Raw genomic sequence first — 23,204 nt, forward strand, 5'->3', positions numbered from 1 at the left:
TGTGCTATACACTTTTACCATCATAAAGCTTTAAAAAATGTTTTTCAAGTCTTTAAGGGGTCATAGTAGGTTTTTTTATTGCTGCTTATCGCTTTCCCCAATCCGGTTATAAATGGCTGTAAGTAAAGGGTAAGTGGTAAGCACAATTTGTTGAAATAAGCAAGTCTTTGCACTTTATGTGTGACTAATTAAAGAGTTGGACTCGTCTCGTGTTAAACAATGTTACCTAAGCCAAGGTTGCGATATTGTGTTAAGGAAACAATATAGACAGTTAAGTATACAGTAACTGTATATTTTATAATTGCAGAGCTTTTTCCTGATACTGATACTTTTATTGCACTGCTAGATGCGTAGGAGGAGGCTTCCAGATTTAGAAAATAGAATCTGGGGACACGTACAACATATACAATATCTGGTAGAGTTAAGTCTAAAGTCCAAGTTCCAGTCCTTTGTATGCCCACCCATATCACTAACTCCATTCACTGGTAGACATCATTGGCATCCTCTCTCTCTCTCTCTCTCTGCCCACCTAGCCAAATTTCTGATGTGAATCGCTATTTGTTGCAGGACAATTACATTGTATTCTTTCTCCCCCATTAGTTTTGCTGGATATGTTGTCTATGAAGATTCTCGTTCATTCAGGTCATGATATTAAAGAAGTAGCTAGAAATGTTGGGCTTCTATATCATCCCAAGGCAACCACAAGCCTTTAGCAGTAAAGATCTGTGTCTCCAAAGATGCCCCAGTAGCTCCCCATCTTCTTTTCTGCTGATTCACTGCACATGCTCTGTGCTGCTGTCACTTACTGAGCTTAGGGACCTACTCACAATATACAGTACACATAGAATAGAAATGTCACAATATAAGGCTGATTAGTAGTAAATGTGACCCCCTGTGACAAGTTTGAAGTCCTGGATCATTGCTGCTATTGCCAAGCTGAAACTTTAGCCTCGTGCAGTATATAAAATATGGCATTTTTAGACATACTAATTTTTAGGGTTTAGTTCTCCTTTAAGTCTAAAGCAACTGGACTTTATGAAAAACTGTACATTTCTTGAAAACGTATCACCCCTTATCTGAGCGGCTTCTTTTCGGGAAAGTGTATTAATAAATAAGCCCAAAAAACCCGTGCGGATTTGGTCTGAGTTTTTTCAGAAAATATTGAGATAAATTCAGAGTTTTATAAATAAGTGATACAAAGGACTGGAACACAAGGATTAACTTTCTACGGAGAAGGCTCCTCCAATCAACAGGGTTCATTGTCAAGTTGTTGGCCAAATGCAGAGGATAGTGTGCAGCTTACATTGGGCAAAGCATTTGCAATTGTGCACCCAGAATGCACTGGGCCTATGATAATTGGGAATGGAGGCACGTGTATTGGAGATGCACCTATGTACAAGGACACTGGATCTTGTGCCCGTCTGTGTTTGACGTTGGTTTGCCTTTATCTACAATCCGTCTGGGATTGTAGATATGGGGTCACAGAGCAAAATCATTTTCGGACCCCCCAGCCCCATCACCACAGCCCAACCAATAAGATAACAGATTAAATGCAATAAAAACGTTTTTATCTCCGTTTTTATCTCCGATATAAAAAACTAAGGGGTCAAGAACCTCACTGGGTGCTGGGTGCATCTGATAATGGTGACACTGGAGATTCAAAAATATTTTTGCCTGTCAAGTGGGGCCATAACAAGTTGATGGGAGAGATACTGTATGTTTTATTGCCCCTATTGCTGTTTCCTCATCCGGTTATGATTGGCTGTAAATGGTAAATAATAAATCGAAATGTATTCGAATAAACCACATTTTGCACTTTATGTGTGACTAATTAGCGAGTTAAAGTCGTGCTTGTTAATCATTGTCATGCTGTAATTATTCAGCGCCATATACTTTATAAATGTGTTGTCTGCCTCTGGCCCATGTTTTGTTTTTAAAGGGCAAGTAGCACTTTTGTTTCTCAAAATATTTAGTGAGGATTGTTCCCTAATAACCAGTTATTCTACAAAGTATATATTGCAATATCTGAACACATTTTACGTGCAGCCTTTCTATTGATATTTTAAGTTACATTGTGTGAAAGCAATAGTCAGATTGGGGCATCTGAGGCAATTTGGGGGTTAGTTCCTCAGAGAGGAACTCAAAAAGGGCATCTCTGGCACAATTGATAGAAGTCAATCTTTGCAGCAGCGAAATCCACGATTCAGGTTAAAAAGTTATATATTTTATTTATACATCTGACAGCGCGTGCGTAGACACGAAATGCGTCAGACCTCAGATGATTGTTTGTATGTCAGATGTATAAACAAAATATATAACTTTTTAACCTGAATCTTGGATTTGGTGGCCTTCGATGGAGGTCTGGAGTGTGCTTCTGTAAAGATTGACTTCTGAAAATACTGTTCTCTCTTGGCGACGGACTCGGGGAGGCTGTACCTGGGTCAGGGTACCGATCCATTAAGCGATAAAAAAATATTTATTGTGTATTATTCAAGGCTTTCACCTGAGAGGAAACTGCTCCAGATTTTAAGTGAAGGGTTCAGGATGGTTTGCCCCCGAACCAATAGACCGCTGAGCAGTTAGGGGGATTTGTTGAGCTTAACCTTCTCGTGCCAGTAATTATCGGGTTATCTAAAAATAGCCCCTTTTGGGCGATCTAAATATTGTTGGGTGTGATTCACAATGATAGTGTATAACTTTATTGGCCAGGGTCCCCTGCTCCCCACAAAAGAAATATATTTTGCACAAAATTGTGGGTAACCAGTGGTGCATGAAAAATCATCAGCCTGCCCCCTCTGTACTTATTTAAGGTGGCCATACACGGGCCGATAAAGTCGCCCAGATCTCAATCGGATGGGACTAAAAATCCCGTCAGATCGCGGTCCCGCAATCCGACCGCCCGTTACCATTTGTTAGGATCCGATCGTTGGGCCCTAGGTCCCACGATCAGATCAGCCCGATATTGCCCACCTCAATGTGGGCATATCATTGAGAGATCCTCTAGTTTGGTGTAGATATACACAGGTTTGACTACCTGTTTATATGAAGAGGCAACACCCGAAGAATAAATGAATGCGGCTAGACTAAATGCCCATTGGCTATTGGAACTTTTTAGACTATACATTTATTGAATAGACATTTCCTATATTTCATAAATTTTTGATTTTCATTTTGCTTGCAGGCTTGTAATAGAGCGACAAACGTGCCGGAAATTGCCGAAGAGGACCCGAAGATCCGGAAGATGGCACCCATGGGCTCCGCTGCGTCTACTCTGCACTGACAAGTGAGAAATATTTTAGGGACATTTTCAGGGCTACTGAAGTATGCAAGGGGAAGCAGGGAGGGAGGACTATCTAGATTAGTAGGTAGGGGCTTTTCTGCATTGGGGGTTGAGTTCTTCTTTAATAAAGCTTGAACTTTTAGGGTTTTTAAGAGATAAAAAACAGGAATATGATTTATGGGAAAAATAGGAATCCGAATGTTAGCTAATCAAGCTGGCCAAGTTCAATAGTAGGAGGCTCATTTATCAACACTAGGCAAATTTCCCATGGGCAATTACCTATAGCAACCAATCAGTGATTCGCTTTTTGAAGCCAGCTGCAAGACGAACAATGAAGGCAGCAATTTGATTGGTTGCCATAGGTTACTGGCCATGGGCAAATTTGCCCGGTGTTGATAAATGACCCTCCAGGTGAATTGTCTCAAACTGTTTTAATTGTTACTTATTTTCCCAGTTCATTAAAACATTTGAGTTTTTTTTAGCCTTATTGAAAATGAACGGAACAATGTAATTCACGCAGAAATATTTTGTCTCGTTTTGTCACTGTTTTTTTCTTTTTGGCACTCGTGTTTTTTTTTCTTGACCTCAAAAAATGATGAATAGGCCTCCCTATATCTGAACATCTGCTATCTCACTGAGTCTGCATAATGCTTTGTTTTTCTGCTGGCCATGGCTCCTTTATAAGTGATATGAGCCTATTATTGGCCTCCAAAGACTGACTATGATTGTTCCTTCCCTGTTTCAGAGGCATGCCTGAAGAAGGACAGCCATGCAACAGTGAGACTCAGAGAGATGCCCACATGGACTTCTGGAGCTATTGGACCAGGTTTCTGAGGCCAATTTCATCACAAATGGTTGTATGTAACCATAAAAAGGCAGAAAAGTAGACGAGTCCTGCAACCTAGTGCTTGTCATGTGTTCATTACGCTGGATAATTAACCTCATTTTAAAATGGCGGTACCACACGGCACGTTGCAAGATTGCATGTGATTGGGTGAACAGTTGTACAGCGCAACCTCCATTGTAAATAAATCTAAAACTATCTGTCATTTTTTTACCAAGTGGTAACGATGGTAACGGCTTGTTAAATAAATACAAGAGGCCATAAATCTGCCCCTCGGTCAGTGAGGCCAAAACAATTTTCTGGCAGTGATGCCTTTACTGCTTTAATTGCTGTTTCCCCATCCGGTTATGATTGGCCATAAATGCTAAATTATAAATAAAAATGTTTTTCGATTATGCAGCGTTTTGTGGTTTATGTGTGACTAATTAAACTGTTAAATGTATTGGCGTTAAATATTGGCGTTTTACAGTTTATATTGAGTGCAATATACGGCATTATATGACGTTTGAGTTTGCACTAAAGGGTTCTGCCATTTTCAAGGGAAAGTATCACTTACTGTAGAAAGGAAACACTAACGGTGGATGGTCCCCTAGTCATCTCATATTGCAGGAGGTGTGTGTCATAATTTGTGTACACAGTGTTCAGAGATTGGTTTGCTCAGCATTTTTACTTAATTGATATCCTCTGGGACCACTGAAAGATTTACTTTTATCCCCAAAATGTATATATTTTTTAAAAGCAATAAACGGAGATCCATTCGTTTGGTGATATTGCTAAACCAACGGATCTCTCCCCGAAATGCCAGCATTGATGTGAGCAATATTGGGCTGATCCTATCGTGGGCCCTAGGGCCCAATGATCAGATCAAAATGGAGGTAATACGGGCGATCGCATCGCCGGACGGCATCAACGAACAGATGCTCCCGTGATCTGACAGGATTTTTTACCCTTCCCGATCAGCATCTGCCCGACTTTCAGCAAGACATTGATTGATGACACCAGTCGGATGGCCCTACAAACGGGCCAATAAACTGCCGACTCGGTCTGTCTGCAACTTTTATTGGCTCATGTATGGGGGCCTTAATGCAAATGGGCAAGTAATTCTGTAAAATGGTGCACCAGCACACAAGGCCCACAGTCTTTGCAACATGTGGGTGCAATGGGCACAGCTAAGTGATCTCACAAGGTCCCTCCAGTCCTTTCCAAGTAATGCAAACTATGTGTGCTTCAACCACCTCTCAGAACCCTGGCAGGCATTGTGCAACGTAGTCTGGAAGCCCTTTCCATATACACTGGAAAAAATCCTGCTGCAGCACCTCTTTGTTGCAAAAGTGAAAATATATGTGTATCAGGTCAGAAAAATGATTCCAGTCAAGCAAATGATTGGTTGCATTTTAATTGTCCATGGTAAAAAACTGTGCCATTTAAATTTGATCATAAAAACACAATTCCAAATCACAAACCAGATTAACCTTTTAAATTTAGGGGATTATTTATCAAAATCCGAAAATTTCTGATGATTTTCAGTAAAATAGTCAGACCAAATCTGCATGGATTTTAAATTTATCAATCCATTTTCCCCAAAATTTCTTGTGCAGGAAAAAACACGATAAAATCAGGAAAAAAATGGAAGTCATACGAGTTTTTTCGGATTCGACGCACAAAAATTTTAAATTTTTTCAGATTTTTTTCCCGAAAACAACTAAATCTTCGGATTACTGCACGAAACCCAGCCAGATCAGGATATCGTTGGGACTTCTCCCATTGACTTTTACATGAATTCGGCAGGTCTGAGTTGGAGTACTTTTTTATTCATACTTTTAACACCCTCAGGGTTTAATAAATTCTGAAAGATTCGAGACAATTGTTTCTCATTGATGACATCATTGACTAGGGCGAATCCTGTTTAAATAATGTGTTGCTTGCAAATACTGGGTTAGATTGATGAAATGTCTCTTTTTAAATCACCCTGTTCACAAATGATATGTGTATATTATTTATATTGTGCTGAAGTGTATATAATCAAGAGCAGGTCATATGATATATATAGTATTGCAGAATCTGCTCAGATTTATGGGTGGTGCTCTATCTGGGAACCTTGCTGCAATCCTTAGTATCCGTAATCCATATATTCATAGAAAATCAGATGGCACACACAGAAGCATCCGTGCTAAATGGTAGAAGTTTTATTGAGATTCCCACAATGTTTCAGGGGCACAGCCTCCTTTCCTTGGAGAGCACTTGAGACAGGAGGCTGTGCCTCCGAAATGTTGTGGGGATCTCAATAAAACTTCTAGCATTTAGCTGTGTGTGCCATCTGATTTTCTATGAAAATATATATATATATATATATATATATATATATATATATATATATATATATATATATATATATATATATATATATATATATATATATATATATATATATACAGTAGTCAAGAGCCCTAAGGACATTTTGTATATTTAAGACTGAACAATTCAAAGCAAATTTGCAAAGTCTTTTACACATGAGCATAGTAATTTAGGTTAAAAAAAGATACACGGCCATCAAATTCAACCTTTTAAGTCTATATATAACTGCTAGCTGATCCAGAGGAAGCTTTAAAGGGGGACAAATCCTTCCTGACTCCAAGATCAGAGCAATCACAGCAGTCCCTGGATCACCTTGTACCATAAGCTATTTTTCAGTATTTTGTCACTTGCTAAAAAGTCATCCAATCCCTTCTTAAAGTTATTTCATCTAATTTCTGATTAAAAAAAAACACTCTAAAACAAAAAAATATTTGAGATATGCAGAAAACAACACCTGGAAAAAAACCCAAGGGTCTCACACTTCAGTCTCATAATAATATCTAGGGACCGGTCGGTACTGTTATGACTTAATCCTTTGCAAGAGGCTTATGGGGAGATCATATAGTTAGTCATTTTCATGGAGAAAAATGTGCAGTGTGAAAAACGTTCCCATTGTGGATATCTAATATAACATTATGGTTTGCACAAATATATACCACCTATAAGCAGTCTTATATAATTAGCTATGCTCAATTAAAATAGTCAATTAACTAATGAAGCATATTGTATAAAATGCAAATTTGTGTTCTTATTTATGGACGTTTATTTCTGTAAAGGCTTTTATTCAGTTTCCCTATTTTTATGTCACCTGCCTGCTATAGGTTAGATATTGCTTATTTGTCGGTTGATCGGGACCATTGTGACATCATCACTCATAACAACAGGCTTGAAGCCTGACACAATGCTCAGATGTTGGTCGTTGTAGGAAGCAGTAGGAGTGAACCTACAGTGCTCAACATCTATTGCTTTTTTTCGACTATATCTTACTAAACTATGTTTTCCAAAAAAAGAAAATTCAATGAATCAAGCATAAATAATGAAAGTAAAAAGACTGAAATAGAAGAAGTTGGGACAAGCGAAGTTTTGAGGTTCAAAGATAAAGTTTTCGCTGTCCTTAGAAGCCTTCGTGCAAAGTTTGTATCTGCTTTCAAATTACCGGCTCAGAAAAAGGCTCGGAAAGTAAGTGATGGATCCAGTTTGGAACAAACGGCAGAAGAGCCAAAAAATGACCCTCATAGAAAGAGGAAGACAGAGGAATTCTGTGATGAAGAGAGTGTCTCAAATAAGAAAAGAAGGACTGAATCTGGTACTGATGACCAATATGAAGCAAAACGGTCACTCGATCCTCTCCCAAACCAGGGAAAAAAGCGCAGCAGATCAGAAGAGGATTTTGAAACTGGAAAAGTGAAAAGATTTAAGGAAGAAAAACCAGAGAATAAAGAGACACAATCCACAAATGATAGTGGATCAAGTAAGTAGCAGGACAATGGGAATGTCACAATAATATAACAAATGGGGAATGTAATACATAATATTGTTCATTAGCAGGGCCAGGGCTATAGAAGAGAAGTTGGGTTGTCTACTCAAATAGCACATTGACATTCTCACAATCGACTCACAAGTTGTACACTTTCACCCTTTATTATTTTGGTGTCTTAACTGTGGATGTTAATACAGGTCCTGTTTTCTTTCTCTAATAAGGTGGAATTGCCAGCCCTGTGTCCATCAACAGGTTCCTTTTCTATGGAGAACTTGGAGCAGGCTCCTTTGGAACGGTATGTCCTGTACTTAATTGCATAGAGGCCTTTCATTTACTAAATCTAATCCACTCCTAGTCTTCATAAGCAGCTGCTTATTATTATATATGATTTTTATGATTATATTTCATTCCTGTTTGTCTTTAGGTTGCACTGGCACAAGACAAGGTCACGGCTGAACCTGTTGCTGTGAAAATAATAAAAAAGGACAAGGCATATCCGCACCTTGTGATGAGCGAGAGGCGAATACTAGAGGCTGCACAGGACTGCCCCTTCCTCGTGCATGCCAAAGCTGCCTTTCAGACGGAGGTATGAATATCTGTATTAATCTGTTCCCTGCCATAGTCCCCAGTAATGCATGAGAAACCTGTCCTGATCCAAAATATGTTGTGGGGACCCTGTTCTCTGTACTTTTCATTACTGTTTTGTAACTTCTGCCCACTGTTTCTGTTACAGGATGACATATTTATGGTGATGGAGTACATCCCAGGAGGAACCTTATCAGAGCTTTTGGATACTTTAGCTCCTCTTGATGTCAACAGCGCACGGTGAGTCCTGGCTTTCTATGAGCAGATGTAGCAACCAATAGTGGCTGAACTACTAGAAAACTGCTGCTACAAATCTGAACCTTTGCAGAACTGTATATTAAAGAACTCTCATTACTGAAGCTGCAGTGATAAGATTTCTTAGATACTATTTAGTATATTATATGGTTGTTGATGGCTCACAGTAGGAGATGCCCTATTCTCTTCTAAGCATGGATGTTCTTCATCAATTTAATGTGGGTGTACAGACTTTATTGTAGGGACTTGGCAATTTCCTGCTGTTTAGTCAAATGTCATTTTTCATGTGTATGTATAAATAAAGCTAAGTAATAGTTTGCTATGACGGAAGAACTTTTGATGTTATTTCTAGGCATTTTCATGATGTGCACTACTGTAGTCTGATCATCTTTGTTCTGCTTCATTAGGATCTTGGCTGCTGAGATAGTGTGCGGACTGAACTTCCTCCATTCCCGTGGCATTATTCACCGGTAAGTGACGTTATTCTGTGTAGCTGGGATCCCAGACTGGTAGTGCAGAGGCCAGTTTTGGTGATTCTGTTGCCATGTTATCTAATATTCACATGTCACATTGTCTCATTACAGGGACCTGAAACCAGAAAACATTCTGATAGACAGTACAGGCCACATTAAGATTGCTGATTTTGGTCTGGCTGTAGAGAATGTGTTTGGTGACCAAACAACCACAGGCTGGGCCGGAACATATAGTTACATGGCCCCCGAGGTAAGAATTACACTTTTTTTTCTGGTGTTTGTTTGTGAATCTTTATGATCAGTATGCAGAGATCATGATTGAAAATAGTTGAAATGTTATTTTTGGACCTTGCTTTACACCATATGATGAACTGCTTTCTTCTACTACTTGTTTTACAGGTACTTTGGATGGTATATGATTCCTGTGTGGACTACTGGTCACTGGGAGTAATACTACATGAGATGCTCACTGGGAGGAAACCCACCTTCTCCTGGTTGAGAAAGACTCTACAATGTCCAGAGAACCTGAACCCAGAGGCAAAGGACATTCTCACAAAGGTGAGTATGGGAAGGAAAGAGCCATATAGGAAGATTATTAAAGGGGAACAAAATCCAAAAAAACTTGATGTGACCCTTGAGTTCTTTTACAATTCAGATGAATTCTCTGTTTATAGTGGTTTTTGAGATATTAACAGTTTTAGCTCTCTTTGAAGGTCAGACTGTCGGCGTACCTGTCTATGCAATTTCCATGTTCCTCCTGCGTAGGGTTCCTGACTGTCTGACATGCAGAGAAAGTTGTTGAGCCAGAAGCCTGGTCTAATATCTCAGAGACTATTGACAGCTACATTAATTGGTATTTTGGGTTTAGATCATCTTTAATGTGATAAAACACATGGCTCCATATCATACACTGTATAATATCTAATGGTGTTTTCTCATTTACAGCTGCTGACATACTCCCCATCCAAAAGACGTGATTTTGTTGGCAACATCAAGCAGCACCCTTTTTTTAAACCAATTGACTGGCAGGACCTGGAAGCTGGGAAAATTAAGCCACCTTTTATACCTGTGAGTACTTTAACCTTACTTTTAAGTTAGGACGGATGATATCATTGGCCACCAGAAAGTGTCAGGTTATCATGACTTAAATAGACAGCCTTAAAGGTTAGAGACCAACAGTAAGAACTTGAGCTCACCATGGTCTATTAGTGAGCAACCTGCTTTTGAGCATTTGACAACATAGAACAAATAGCTCTTTGACAGCTGAAAATGTTTAGTGATGTTTTTTTTTTTTTTTAAAGTGACATTCTAGCCTGTCTCTTAGTTGTCTTTTCGACTTGTCATGATGAAAAATTAATGTTCTCTTTTTAGCCACCAGCAGATGACTTATCTGGTCCTTGCTATGAGATATTGCCATCATCAGAAGTAGAAGATGTGAAACCTTCAAATTGCTTGAAAGGACTCTCATTTGTGTGCAAGGAGTGGAAGAACATCCCTCATTAGATTGTGTCTGTAAGGCAAAAACAGCAAGCAGCAGAGAAAGAATAGAAAGAGAATAGAAAGAAGAAATAAACAGGTGCAGAATCCAGTTCTGTAGGACCTTGAGACAAAACAAGAGGTGCCTACCGGCTGGAATTGGAGTGAAGAGATGGAAAGACCTCCACTTGGACCTAAATACCTCCCATTTTTAATGTTTTTATGTTGTTTGATTTTTATGATAAATATTAAAAACATTTAAGAAAATATAAGCTCTATTGTGCTATTTTGATTTTAAAAAATTAAAACCATAATAACACCTTGATACCGTTTTCTAATATATAAGATTCCGAGAAATATAAATGAAGGGACTCATAGGGTTAAATCCCCAACTGGTTTGGGAATTCCCCTGCTAGTTTGATTTTACCTCTATTCGCTATGTCCCAGTACCTGTAATGACTGTTTCTTGTTCATGTTTAATATAATGACTGGGAGCTCATGTAAGTTTGGGAACAGGGACCCCGTGTATGCTAGATCCACTCAAGAATGACAATGAGTAGCAGGATACATAGAATAACAACCTGTATGTCATGACTGCTTCTATTTAGTAGTAGGCTGGCACAAACCAGACCACTCCAATACTTGATGCATTTAAAAAGTAATTTATTTGTAAAAAAAATCTCAAAAGTAGCCTTGTGGGCACGTAGTCTTAGGCTAAAGATCTTCTGAACATACAGTTGTATATAAATGAAAACAAGCCAATCAGAAGCAATCTTAGGACAGCCAATCAAAGAGGTCGATGCAGATTAGGTTAGACTGACTTTAGCCAATGACTAAGTGCCCACAAGGCACGAAATGTGTAAGGCTACATTTTGAGATGTTTTTTGTTAAATAAATTACTATTTAACTGCATCAAGTATTGGAGTGAAGTCCAGTTTGTGCCAGCCTACAACTAAATACAAGCGTGCCAATTGCCTCCCCAAGCTAAAGCACCTGAACCCCCATTAACATTGGTAAGTTATCCCTGTTAGCTACCATGATCAATACTGACCGCAGAACCTAGGACAGAGAGAAACACTGGAAAATGCATGTAAATCAAGTAAAATCCACCTGTAATATTTTATCAGCTTACTTGTTTAGCAGTATGGCAGCTGCACTCCAACTAACGGCAGCAACAGCAACAGCTAATAGGTAAGGATTATAGTTTTGTTTTAGCTCATTATAAAGGGGAAGAAAGAATCTAATTAAATATCTTCTCATCCTTCTAACTTTAGGAGGTGATAGGAATAAAATAACATTTCTTCAATTTAGCACACCCCATAACTAAAGTGTTTTGTAAATTATTTATTTGGCTCAAGGTGACAAGTTTGCTACAGAGAATTATTATTGTTAAAAGATAAGGTATATGCAATTAAATATTGTTTGTTTCAGAATGTAATAAAACAGGGACCAGGTGAAAGTGCCAAAAGGCAAAACAGGCCTACAAAGAGCAGCAGTGCCCTCTAGAGTTGATGGGGGGCATCAACAACATGAGAATATTCCAGTTATATAAGATGAGCTTTTGTGAGGGGTAACATGAGTTTGTCATAAGCAAAATAATAGTATAAATTCAGACCTAATAGACTTTTACCATTTTTGCAGCTTCCCTGTATGTATAGAATGCTGTGTGTCCTTCATGCCACAAGAAGTCCCATGTCTAGACGAAAGACTGAGCACGTTTAAACTCCCACCTCTAAATAAAGAAAACAAATGTTCAGTCAAAGATCCCAGACTGATATTCACACTCACATAAAGCCAAAAGCAAGATGCGCTTGTTCAGTATATTACTACATCACCACTGATTCAGCTTAACGTGGAGACTGCACCCATTTGGTATAAGAGGGATACACTTCTAAGGAATTGAAATACAAAATAATGACAAATAAACAATATAGTACAAGACAATTAAGCTGTATACCAATATAATTTAACTAAATGTAACCAGCGCACAACTTCCCCACAATCCAGTGCTTCCCCAATTGCAGTGCTGCCAGTCTATAAAAAGGCAGCAGAGCATAAAGAAGACATAAAGGAGGACTAAGAGAGAGGACCTTACTAGAAAGATGAGAAATACAAATTACCGTAGCAAACATTATACATTTGTAGCCTTACAGAGCATTTGCTTCTTAGATGGGGGTCGACGCCCATTTGAAAGCGGCAGAGTCAGAAGAAAAAGGCAAATAACTTTAAAACTATAAAAAAATAAATAATGAAAACCAATTGAAAAGTTGCTTAGAATTGGCCGTTCTATAACATACTAAAAGTTGCCTTAAAGGTGAACCACCCCTTTAAGAGGCACCAATTCCTTCAGAATTTTGTAGTACAGAAAAAAAACCTGTGTTGGTATCAATTGCCCTATCCCAAGATGGCTGCTGGTTACTCTCTTTCATGGTGACTCATCTTTGTGTTGTTTCCATTCAGGGCTGGGAAAGTGAATCCTCTCAGTTTTAGGAGGAAATAGGAAACAGGAAGTGAGCGTTAACTCTGGTGTGTTAGAGCAATAGATTAAAAAAGGAGCAGACTGTAGGTGACAGTTAAACTAATATACTGCAAAGGATTTTACAGACTTATATTAGAGCTGTGGCCCTTTTATGTCTTTAATCTTTCTTTAATAAACTTAAACCGGACGTACTGTGGATCCTTTCAAACACTACGTTGCATTTTCATACACTATTGCAAACCTCCCAACATTTTGGAAATAAATTTGCTGCTCGTAGTACGGCAAAATTTATTTGACCACTCCTATTTTGTGGCCACACCCCCTAATTACCATGTTTACCAAAATTTGGAAGGTTATGAAAGTTTGAACATATTTCTGTGTTTTTTCTCAATTATTACAGTTTTGCTAATGAAGTTGAATTGCCCTTTAAGCTGCGAACTTTTCCCAAGGGACCTCCTTATCTAAATTGTTACAAATACTTATTTGCTTATCTCAAAATTGTTACAAAGTATCTTATTTGCACCTGTTGGATGTTCTGGGCTCTCTGCCAAAAACCAATTGAGTTAGACTTTGTTTTTTTTTCTGGCTGTTCAGTGCAGAGAAAGTCTGGACTTTCCAGTTCAAATGCAGGACTGTGGGTTGAGTTGTCAAAAGCGGGACTGTCAGCTGAAAACAGGACAATTGGGAGGTATATACAAGGAATGCTATAAAACTATCCAAGTGTATGTATTGCCTTGTACTGAGCATAATTCAGCAGGAACAGCCTCATAGTCTATACAAAGAAATACAGGTATGGGACCTGTTATCCAGAATGCTCAGGATCTGGAGTTTTCCAGATCTTTTTTTAATTTGGATCTTCATACCTTAAGTCTACTCCGGATAACAGATGTTTCCATAATTTGCATTTCCACCTTAAGTCTGCTAATAATCATTGAACCATTAATTAAACCCAATAGGATTGTCTTGTCTCAATTAAGGATTAATTATATCTTAGTTGAAATAAAGTACAAGGTACAGTTTTATTATTACAGAGAAAAAGGTAGTGATTTTTTTTTTTTTTAAATGGCCTTCCCGTGAATCAGAGCTTTCTGGATAATGGGTTTCCAGATAACAGACCCCATACCTGTATATAAAAACAGAAAAATAAAAGTACAGTGACATTTGAAAAGTTTCCGATTGGCTAATCTGAAATCCATACTTGTAAATTGCTGTATTTACTGAATGTCTAGCAAACGACCATTTTTATTATCTTATTACAGGATGCACAAAAAGCAAATGGCCTTGTTTTTATTTCCCTGAAATATAAATATTAAGAAAGTGTACCATGGTTTTTAAGTTTTGTTTTTTTTAAATCATTTTCCAAGAAAAAAAAAAGATACATCATATCAGAAAAGTATCATAAAGCACATTCCATAAAGGAACAATTCTGCAAGTTATCAGTCTCATAACAGAGCATAAGGTCAGTGAGGTCTCACGGTTAAATCCCACATAATAAGATAAAATGGAAAGATCATTCATGAAAGGAGGAAAAGGCTTAGCTCCGACACATGAGGATAGGCAAATTGAATCCAGGGATGTCGGAATAATTGAAATGTTCCCAGTCTGTCTCAGTGGCATTACTATAGAGGAAGGTCTGCTTCCTCTGTAGCAATTAGAAAAGCCCCGGCGAGGAAGGGGACGCAAGCCGGGGCGGCCTGTGGGCGGAGTCAGTGGGATGTGGACAGAGTCATGGGCAGAAAGTGGGTGGGAGGATGGGGATAGGAGTCACACCCAGCCGGTATTTTGCCGGCCTAGCCAGTAAAACACCTGCCTAATCCGGGGCCGGTATTACAAATTTACCGGCAACTATTACTGTAGTTGCCAGTAAATTTGTAATACACTTAACAAAAGCCCTAGGCCCTCCTCTGAAAACGTACCTTTTCTCCGCCTTTTGGCTATAGCGCGACATGGCTCTGCCCCGTTTTGCGCCACAGTCCGGGGCTCCATTCCCTTTTGCGTCATGGCCCATCCCCTCACGCCTGGATTTACAAACGGGGCACCCCTAGGCCGTTTCTGCTCATCTCCCCCTCTCCGTCCCCTTCCCCCTCCACGTCTCCATCCCCTTCCCCCTCCCCTTCTGCTTCCCCATCAGCTTCTGCTTCCCCTCCATGTCTCCCTCCCTTCCGCCTACCCTTTTACTTCCCTATCAGCTATTACAGAGAAAAAAGAAAATCATTTTTAAAAATCTTAATTATTTGATTAAAATTGAGTCTATTGGACATGGACCCCTATAATTCAGAGGTTTCTGGATAAAGGGTTTCCGGTTAATGGGTTCCATATCTGTATAAGGTTGTCACAAAATTTGGAGACTACACTACTGGAGTAGAGATGTAGAAAAGGTTTTTTATCCAATATGACTTAAGTGTGGCCTAAAACATTATTGATATTATTGTACCAAAGTGTGTACCAAAGTAATGCTTGCGGCAATAATGGAGAAAGGTAAAATGCATTGTAACCCTTTCAACACCCCTTTGTCTGTGTTACACTCCACGTGTGGCGCTTACCTGATGACACGGGACAAATCTGAGCCACTCCGCAGTGGTATTGGGAGAGACTGGGTACCTGGTACTTACTAGCACAGTGCCTCTACCTAGTGGGATCCGGGAATGACCTACGGTTGGCCCCACTAGGAATACAGTAATAACACACACACACTATTGGTTAAACTAAATAACAGTTTATATAGAATAAATGGGCACCTAATACATGCAGCACTAGGGCCTCACTAACTTGCTTGCTAGCGCAATCTGTCTAGCTAACTAAGAAAAAAGGTAAAGTCCTTTAATACACAGCCTGTTTATCTTCAGCGCTGTTTAGGGAACTGTCCCTTTAAATAGGATACTCACAAATCCTCTTTGGATACTTCAGAGCTCTCTTTAGGTGAATCCAGCACAGTCAGTCACACAGTGCGATTACCAACCCCTTTGGATGCTCAGATAGGAATCTCCTGCTGGTTGTTCCTCCGGTCTGTTTTCCTCTCACACTCTCTGTCTCTCCAGGCACAGTATCTTGACAGCGCTATATAAATAAATAAATGATGATGATGATGATATCTTAGTTGGGATCAAGTACAAGGTACTGTTTTATTATTACAGAGAAAAAAGAAAATCATTTAATTATTTGATTAAAATTGAGTCTATGGGAGATGGACCCCTATAATTCAGGTTTCTGGATAAAGGGTTTCCGGTTAATGGGTTCCATATCTGTATAAGGTTGTCACACAATTTGGAGACTACACTACTGGAGTAGAGATGTAGAAAAGGTTTTTTGTGGGCCTGGAATGAACGTCAGATTTCCCAAATAATGGAGTTGGTTGAGGTATCAACGTTGCCTTATATTTAGTTTTATCCAATATGACTTAAGTGTGGCCTAAAACATTATTGATATTATTGTACCAAAGTGTCTACCCGATCCAAATGAATGCCTTTGGTGCAGCCTCTCAGCTCTCTGGTCCCACCAGCAGCTCTCTTGCTTCCTTCTCTGTCCACTATGCGGCTCTCTATGCCAGGCTTTCTTCTTTTGCCAGTCTCTGTGACTTCCTTTTCCTGCCTGCCACTCCTTAGCTGCTGTGTCACTTCCTACTGCACTGAATAGCTTGTTGCTAGGTAACAGCTTACAGCACACAGACACAGGCTCTCTGTCCTTACAGGGATAAGTGCAATGATTTTGCACGGATTTCCTACAGCATCAATAAATACTCATCTGGAAGAGTCAGTATATAAGTGAACTACAGTACTTCATGAGATCAAATAAACCTAACCCTCCTTTGTTTTTTGACAAGAGATGCTTGGAACCTGGGGTTTTCTAGGGCCTTTCCAGAAATTGGATCTCCATACCATAAGTCTGCTAAAAAATAATTTGAATATCAGTTAAACCCAATAGGCGTGTTTAGTTCCAATAAGGACTAATTATATCTTTGTTGGAATCCAATACAGGTATGGGACCTGTTATTCAGAATACTCTGGATCTAGGGTTTTCCAGATTTTTCCTTAATTTGGATCTTCATACCTTAAGTCTGCTAGAAAATCATGTAAGCCTAATAGGTTGGTTTTGCCTTCAATAAGGATTAATTATATCTTAGTTGGCATAAAGTACAAGCAACTGTTTTATTATTACACAGAAAAAGGAGATCATTTTTAAAAATCTGAATTATATATATATGATTAAAATAGAGTCTATGGGAGACAGCCTTCACATAATTCGAAGCTTTATGGATATCTGGTTTCCAGATAATGCATCCTATACCTGTATACAGAGACGGAACTAGGTGGGGGCGGGCCCCGCCCCCGCCCCCACCCTCTTCCGTGCGGCGCTGCAGCCGGGCGCGTGACTGCCGGGGGGCCCTGCGGGGGTGCGGGCCCTGGCCCAATTGCACCCCCTGCTCCCCCGGTAGTTACGCCACTGCCTGTATACAGAAGTTTGCATGATAGTCTTGGAGCTTTATTTTGCCAGTTAAAGTTCAAATTTCCATTATACAGACTGTGTGTCCATAGAGAAGTTTTGGATGGGTAGAGTGTGAAAGTAATATAGTTATTTGTGGAGTAATGTCATTCTTATTGCATAGATCTCTCCAAACCAGAGTCCTGCAGCGGGTCGGGTTACCCGCAGAAACCTGCGGGTTGTGGGTAGAAGTTCCGGGTGCGGGTATAGACGCGGGTTGGCGGTTCTGCAGGTATTCTCAATAGTGATTTTTACTCCTTTTTTCTGATCACGCCTACTTCTGATGATGTCACTTCCGGTTTACAATGACAGCACTTCCTGATTCTTGATGGTCAGCGGGTCGTGGGTCCGGGTTGCAGATAAGGTACTTGCGGGTCGGGTAGCGGGTCCAAGAGGGTAAGAATTCGGGTTGCGGGTACGGGTTCCAAAAAATGGACCCGCACAGGACTTCAACAACAAAGTCATTATTGTTGTACATCTCTAATATAGAAGTACAGGTATGGGACCTGTTATCCAGAATGCTCGGGACGTGGGGTTTTCCAGATAACCAATCTTTCTGTAATTTGGATCTTCATACCTTAAAAGTCTACTAAAATCATTTAAACATTAAGGGGCAGATTTTTTAAAGCAAATCAAATTCTCTAAAAAAGATTTTGGTCAAAACTCTGAAATTCGAATTGGAAATAATTCAAACTCAATTCAAATTTTTATTCGAATTCGAAAATCGAGATTATTCAAACCTTGACAATTCAAAGTCGACTATTCGCCACCTAAAACCTGCTGAGTTCATGTATAAGTCAATGTGAGAGGTCCAGTGACCCATTTGAATATTTTAATAGCCTTCCTGACATTCGAGTTTTTTTGGAGAAAAAAAACTTGATTCGAATTTAGTCGAATTCGATTTGAATTTTCCAGTCGGTAATATTCTTTCGACTTTTAGATGTTCATATTTTACCTTAAATAACCTCCCAAACGAATTTGAAGGGGCAAATTCACTAAAGCGCAAATTCGCCAGCGTAATGTCATTTCGTTACTTTGCCGATTTACTATTGGGTGCTGGTGTAAATTCGCTAGCGAAGTGGACCTACTCTAGCGCTACTTCGCACCCTTACGCCAGGCGAAGTTGCGCTATGGCGAAGGGACGAAACTACGCTAATTTACTAACTTGCGCATTTTACTGACCATTACCTCTTGCGCCAGACTTGACTTAGCCACCTCAGACCAGGTGAAGGGCAATAGAGTAGATAGAGCTTGCTTCAAAAAAAGTTGAAATTTTTTGAAAGTCCCAAAAAATGCTGGCGTCTTTTACTTTTTTAAGTGTGATATGCTGAAAAAGATCTAAAAAAAGAAATTAGACATCGCTAGCGTAACTTTGCTTGACGAAGTAACGCTTGCGCAACTTCGCTACCTATCGCCTCCCTGATCGAAACTTCGAATTTTAGTGAATTAGCAGCGCCCTGTCGAAACTTCGCTTGGTGAAGTGCGGTGAAGCCAGCGCTGGCGCAACTTCAAAGGTAAGTAAATTTGCCCCCAAGTGTCTTCGAATTTATTAAAAAAGTAAAAAAATTCACATTAATTTGAAATTCGACCTTAGATAAATGGGCCTCTAAATAAACCTAATAGACTGGTTTTGCTTCCAATAAAGTTTAATTATATCTTAGTTGGGATCCAGTACAAGCTACTGTTTTATTATTACAGAGAAAAAAGAAAATCATTTTCAAAAATTTGGATTATTTGGATAAAATTGAGTCCATGGGAGATAGCCTTTCTGTAATTCGGAGCTCTCTGGATAACGGGCTTCTGGATAATGGATCCCATACCTGTAATTCTAATGCCTATTTCAAATAGGTAATTCACCCTTTAAAAAGTTTTTTAAAAAATTTATTTTTATTTTCATACATATATACATATTCATATAAAGATGGTGTCGGCAGTCCAAGCGGAGATATTTATATCACTCCATTGCGTTTCCATGGTTTTTCTTCTTTAAGACTGCCTCTGAAACTGGAAAAAGAATATTTGTGTTAAATTTGCGGAGGCCAATAAACTGCATTTTCAATAACTGTTTCATCTTATTCTGTTATTAGATATAAATGACCTGTGACTAGCAAACATTACACTGTACAGATTGTGTCACATAAAGAATATTGATACAGGTATGGGATCTATTATCCAGAATGCTCAGGACCTGCGGGTTTTCCGGTTAACAGATCATTCCGTAATTTGGATCCTCATACCTTAGATAGATAGATAGATAGATAGATAGATATTGGCATAAAAGTTTGGCTAGACATATTCTTTCTGTTAATTCTGCACATACACTATGTGAACTACAGGTATAGGGCCTGTTATCCAGAATGCTCGGGACCTGGGGTATTCCGGATAATGGATCTTTCCATAATTTGGATCTTCATAATTTAAGTCTACTAGAAAATCATATAAACATAAATAAACCCAATAGGCTGGTTTTGCTTCCAATAAGGATTAAATATATCTTAGTTGGGATCAAGTACAAGCGACTGTTTTATTATTACAGAGAAAAGGAAATCATTTTTAAAAATTTGGATTATTGGATAAAATGGAGTCTAATTCGGAGCTTTCTGGATAACGGATCCCATACCTGTATTTATATAATAAAATGGAAAATTTCAGTCACTATAAATAATAATAATAATGAACTAGCAGGCACCTCTTGTTCTGTATTTAAGTTCTACAGAACTGGAGCTTCTCGTTCTATTGAAATGCTCCAACTGCAGACGATTTCTCCTTCACTGCTTCTGTCATCTCTGTAGATTTAGGCCAAAAATCTATTGATTGGGTGGGATATTCCTCCACTCCTTGCACACAAACGAGAGCCCTTTCAAATTATTTAAATGTCCCACGTCTTCTACTTCAGAAGGTGGTAAGATTTCATAACTAGTTCCAAATAAGTCATCTGCTGGTGGCTAAAGAGAAAAGATTCCATTAATATCACGACAGATCACTTGCAGAAGAGCTAAAATATCACTTTGTTTTTATTAGACATCAATAAATACTTAAATGGGTTGTTCACCTTTAAATTAACTAGTATGATGCAGGGAGTGATATTCTGAGACAATTTGCATTTGGTTTTCATTTTTTATTATTTGTGGTTTTTGAGTTATTTAGCTTTTTATTCAGCAGCTCTCCAGTTTCCAATTTCTGCAACTGGTTGCTAGGGCCCAAATTACCCTAGCAACCATGCATTGATTTGAACAAGAGACTGCAATATGAACAGGAGAGGCCGGAGTAGAAAGATGAGTAATAAAAAGTATCAATAACAATACATTTGTAGCTTTGCAGAGCATTTGTTTTTAGATGGGGTCAGTGACCCCCATTTGAAAGTTGGAAAGAGTCAGAAGCAGAAGGCAAATAATTAAAAAACTATAAAAATGAAAACACAAAGACCAGTTGAAAAGTTGCTTAGAATTAGCCATTCTATAACATACTAAAAGTTAACTTAAAGGTGAACCACCCCTTTAAAGCTTTCAAATAACTTTGTGCCCCATTTAGCCAACTGTCTAGTCTCAAAACAGGTGTCTCCCCAATGAACCATGGCTAGTTCAGGTTCTTGAATTTTTTCCCTGACTTTTAAGGCATTTAAATCATAAACTGCTGATTTCTGGTGAACACTGATATCATCATCATCATCAGTTATAGAATGGCCAATTCTAAGCAACTTTTAAATTGGTCTTCATTATTTATTCTTTATAGTTATTTGCCTTTTTCTTCTGACTCTGCAGCTTTTAAATGGGCGTCACTGACCCCATCTAAAAAACAAATGCTCTGTAAGGCTACAAATGTATTGTTATTGCTACTTTTTATTCCTCATCTTTCTATTCAGGCCTCTCCTATTCATATTCCAGTCTCTTATTCAAATCAATGCATTGTTGCTAGGTGAATTTGCACCCTAGCAACCAGATTGCTTAAAATGCAAATTGAAGAGCTGCTGAATAAAAAGCTAAATAACCCAAAAAGCTTAAATAATAAAACATTAAAACCAATTGCAAATTGTCTCAAATTGTACTAAAAGTTATCTCAAAGGTTAACAACCACTTTAATACAATCAAATAAGGCTCAAGTACTTACTGGTATGAAAGGTGGCTTCATTTTCCCAGCTTCCAGGGCCTGCCAGTCAATTGGCTTAAAGAAGGGGTGCTGCTTGATGTCACAAACAAAATTGCGCCTTTCGGATGGGGAGTATGTCAGCAGCTGGAAAAAAAAGACAATATGATTAGGTGTGGAATAGAAGCTGTACTCTTCTCAGTCCAGAGGTTTCTTTTTTATCATATTAAAGGGAATCTAAAATAATATGAACTGATGCAAGCTTAGTCAGATTGCTTCTTTCAGCACTTTTGCAATTTACATTTATTTTCTATTTGTTATGGTTTCTAAGATATTGGTTCCTCAGCTCCCTTTGAAGGTAAGATAGTCAGCAACCCCAGGGTTAACATATTACACAGGAATAGCAGGGAAAGTGCACAGACATTTAGGTTTGTTGGACGCAGGCTTCAAAGAGAAATGTTAGCATTAGCAGTCTAAAACTAAAACCGCTATTATCTCAAAAACCACTAAAAATAGAAAATTCATGTAAATTGCAAACATTCTCACTGAGTATATTTACATCTATTCTTTTTTGGGTTTATATCCCCTTTAATAATCTTCCCATATAGCTCTTTCCATCCTATACTCACCTTCATGAGAATGTCCTTTGCCTCTGGGTTCAGGTTCTCTGGACATTGTAGAGTCTTTCTCAACCAGGAGAAGGTGGGTTTCCTCCCAGTGAGCATCTCATGTAGTATTACTCCCAGTGACCAGTAGTCCACACAGGAATCATATACCATCCAAAGTACCTGTAAAACAAGTAGTAGAAGAAACCAGTTCATCATATGGTGTAAAGCAAGGTCCAAAAATAACATTTCAACTATTTTCAATCATGATCTCTGCATACTGATCATAAAGATTCACAAACAAACACCAGAAAAAAAGTGTAATTCTTACCTCGGGGGCCATGTAACTATATGTTCCGGCCCAGCCTGTGGTTGTTTGGTCACCAAACACATTCTCTACAGCCAGACCAAAATCAGCAATCTTAATGTGGCCTGTACTGTCTATCAGAATGTTTTCTGGTTTCAGGTCCCTGTAATGAGACAATGTGACATGTGAATATTAGATAACATGGCAACAGAATCACCAAAACTGGCCTCTGCACTACCAGTCTGGGATCCCAGCTACACAGAATAAGGTCACTTACCGGTGAATAATGCCACGGGAATGGAGGAAGTTCAGTCCGCACACTATCTCAGCAGCCAAGATCCTAATGAAGCAGAACAAAGATGATCAGATCATGAAAATGCCTAGAAAGTTCTTCCATAGTAGCAAACTATTACTTTTCATTATTTATACATACACATGAAAAATGGACAGCAGGAAATTGGCAAGTAACGACAATAAAGTCTGTACAGCCACATTAAATTGAT

At 38.8% G+C, this 23,204-nt stretch overlaps 2 protein-coding genes across 2 annotated transcripts; one reads left to right on the forward strand and one right to left on the reverse strand.

The window, feature by feature from the left end:
• Positions 1-7,472: 7,472 nt before the first annotated feature.
• On the forward strand, positions 7,473-10,775 carry LOC121393577 (protein kinase C delta type-like). The gene is made up of 9 exons (XM_041562402.1): positions 7,473-7,950; positions 8,181-8,254; positions 8,384-8,545; positions 8,693-8,784; positions 9,207-9,269; positions 9,384-9,522; positions 9,672-9,830; positions 10,218-10,340; positions 10,644-10,775. The coding sequence occupies exons 1-9, from the start codon at positions 7,473-7,475 to the stop codon at positions 10,773-10,775; spliced, it is 1,422 nt and encodes a 473-aa protein (XP_041418336.1).
• A 9,738-nt stretch (positions 10,776-20,513) lies between these two features.
• LOC121393578 (serine/threonine-protein kinase gad8-like) lies at positions 20,514-22,605 on the reverse strand. Its single transcript, XM_041562403.1, has 3 exons — positions 22,419-22,605; positions 21,814-21,936; positions 20,514-20,651 (listed from the first exon to the last, which is right to left on the reverse strand). The coding sequence occupies exons 1-3, from the start codon at positions 22,566-22,568 to the stop codon at positions 20,514-20,516; spliced, it is 411 nt and encodes a 136-aa protein (XP_041418337.1). The 5' UTR covers positions 22,569-22,605.
• Between the last annotated feature and the right edge of the window lie 599 nt (positions 22,606-23,204).

The sequence above is a fragment of the Xenopus laevis genome, chromosome 5L (assembly GCF_017654675.1).
Source record: "Xenopus laevis strain J_2021 chromosome 5L, Xenopus_laevis_v10.1, whole genome shotgun sequence".
NCBI lineage: Eukaryota > Metazoa > Chordata > Amphibia > Anura > Pipidae > Xenopus > Xenopus laevis.

Bases quoted from the DNA above. Each gene is read 5' to 3' on its own strand.
- LOC121393577 (XM_041562402.1), top strand. From the start codon at position 7,473: ATGTTTTCCAAAAAAAGAAAATTCAATGAATCAAGCATAAATAATGAA. The intron at 9,523-9,671 runs GTAAGAATTACA...CTTGTTTTACAG, and splicing joins ATAGTTACATGGCCCCCGAG to GTACTTTGGATGGTATATGA. The intron at 9,831-10,217 runs GTGAGTATGGGA...TCTCATTTACAG, and splicing joins CAAAGGACATTCTCACAAAG to CTGCTGACATACTCCCCATC.
- LOC121393578 (XM_041562403.1), bottom strand. From the start codon at position 22,568: ATGGTATATGATTCCTGTGTGGACTACTGGTCACTGGGAGTAATACTA. The intron at 21,937-22,418 runs GTGAGTATAGGA...TTTTTTTTCCAG, and splicing joins CAAAGGACATTCTCATGAAG to CTGCTGACATACTCCCCATC. The intron at 20,652-21,813 runs GTAAGTACTTGA...TTTTCTCTTTAG, and splicing joins TGAAGCCACCTTTCATACCA to CCACCAGCAGATGACTTATT.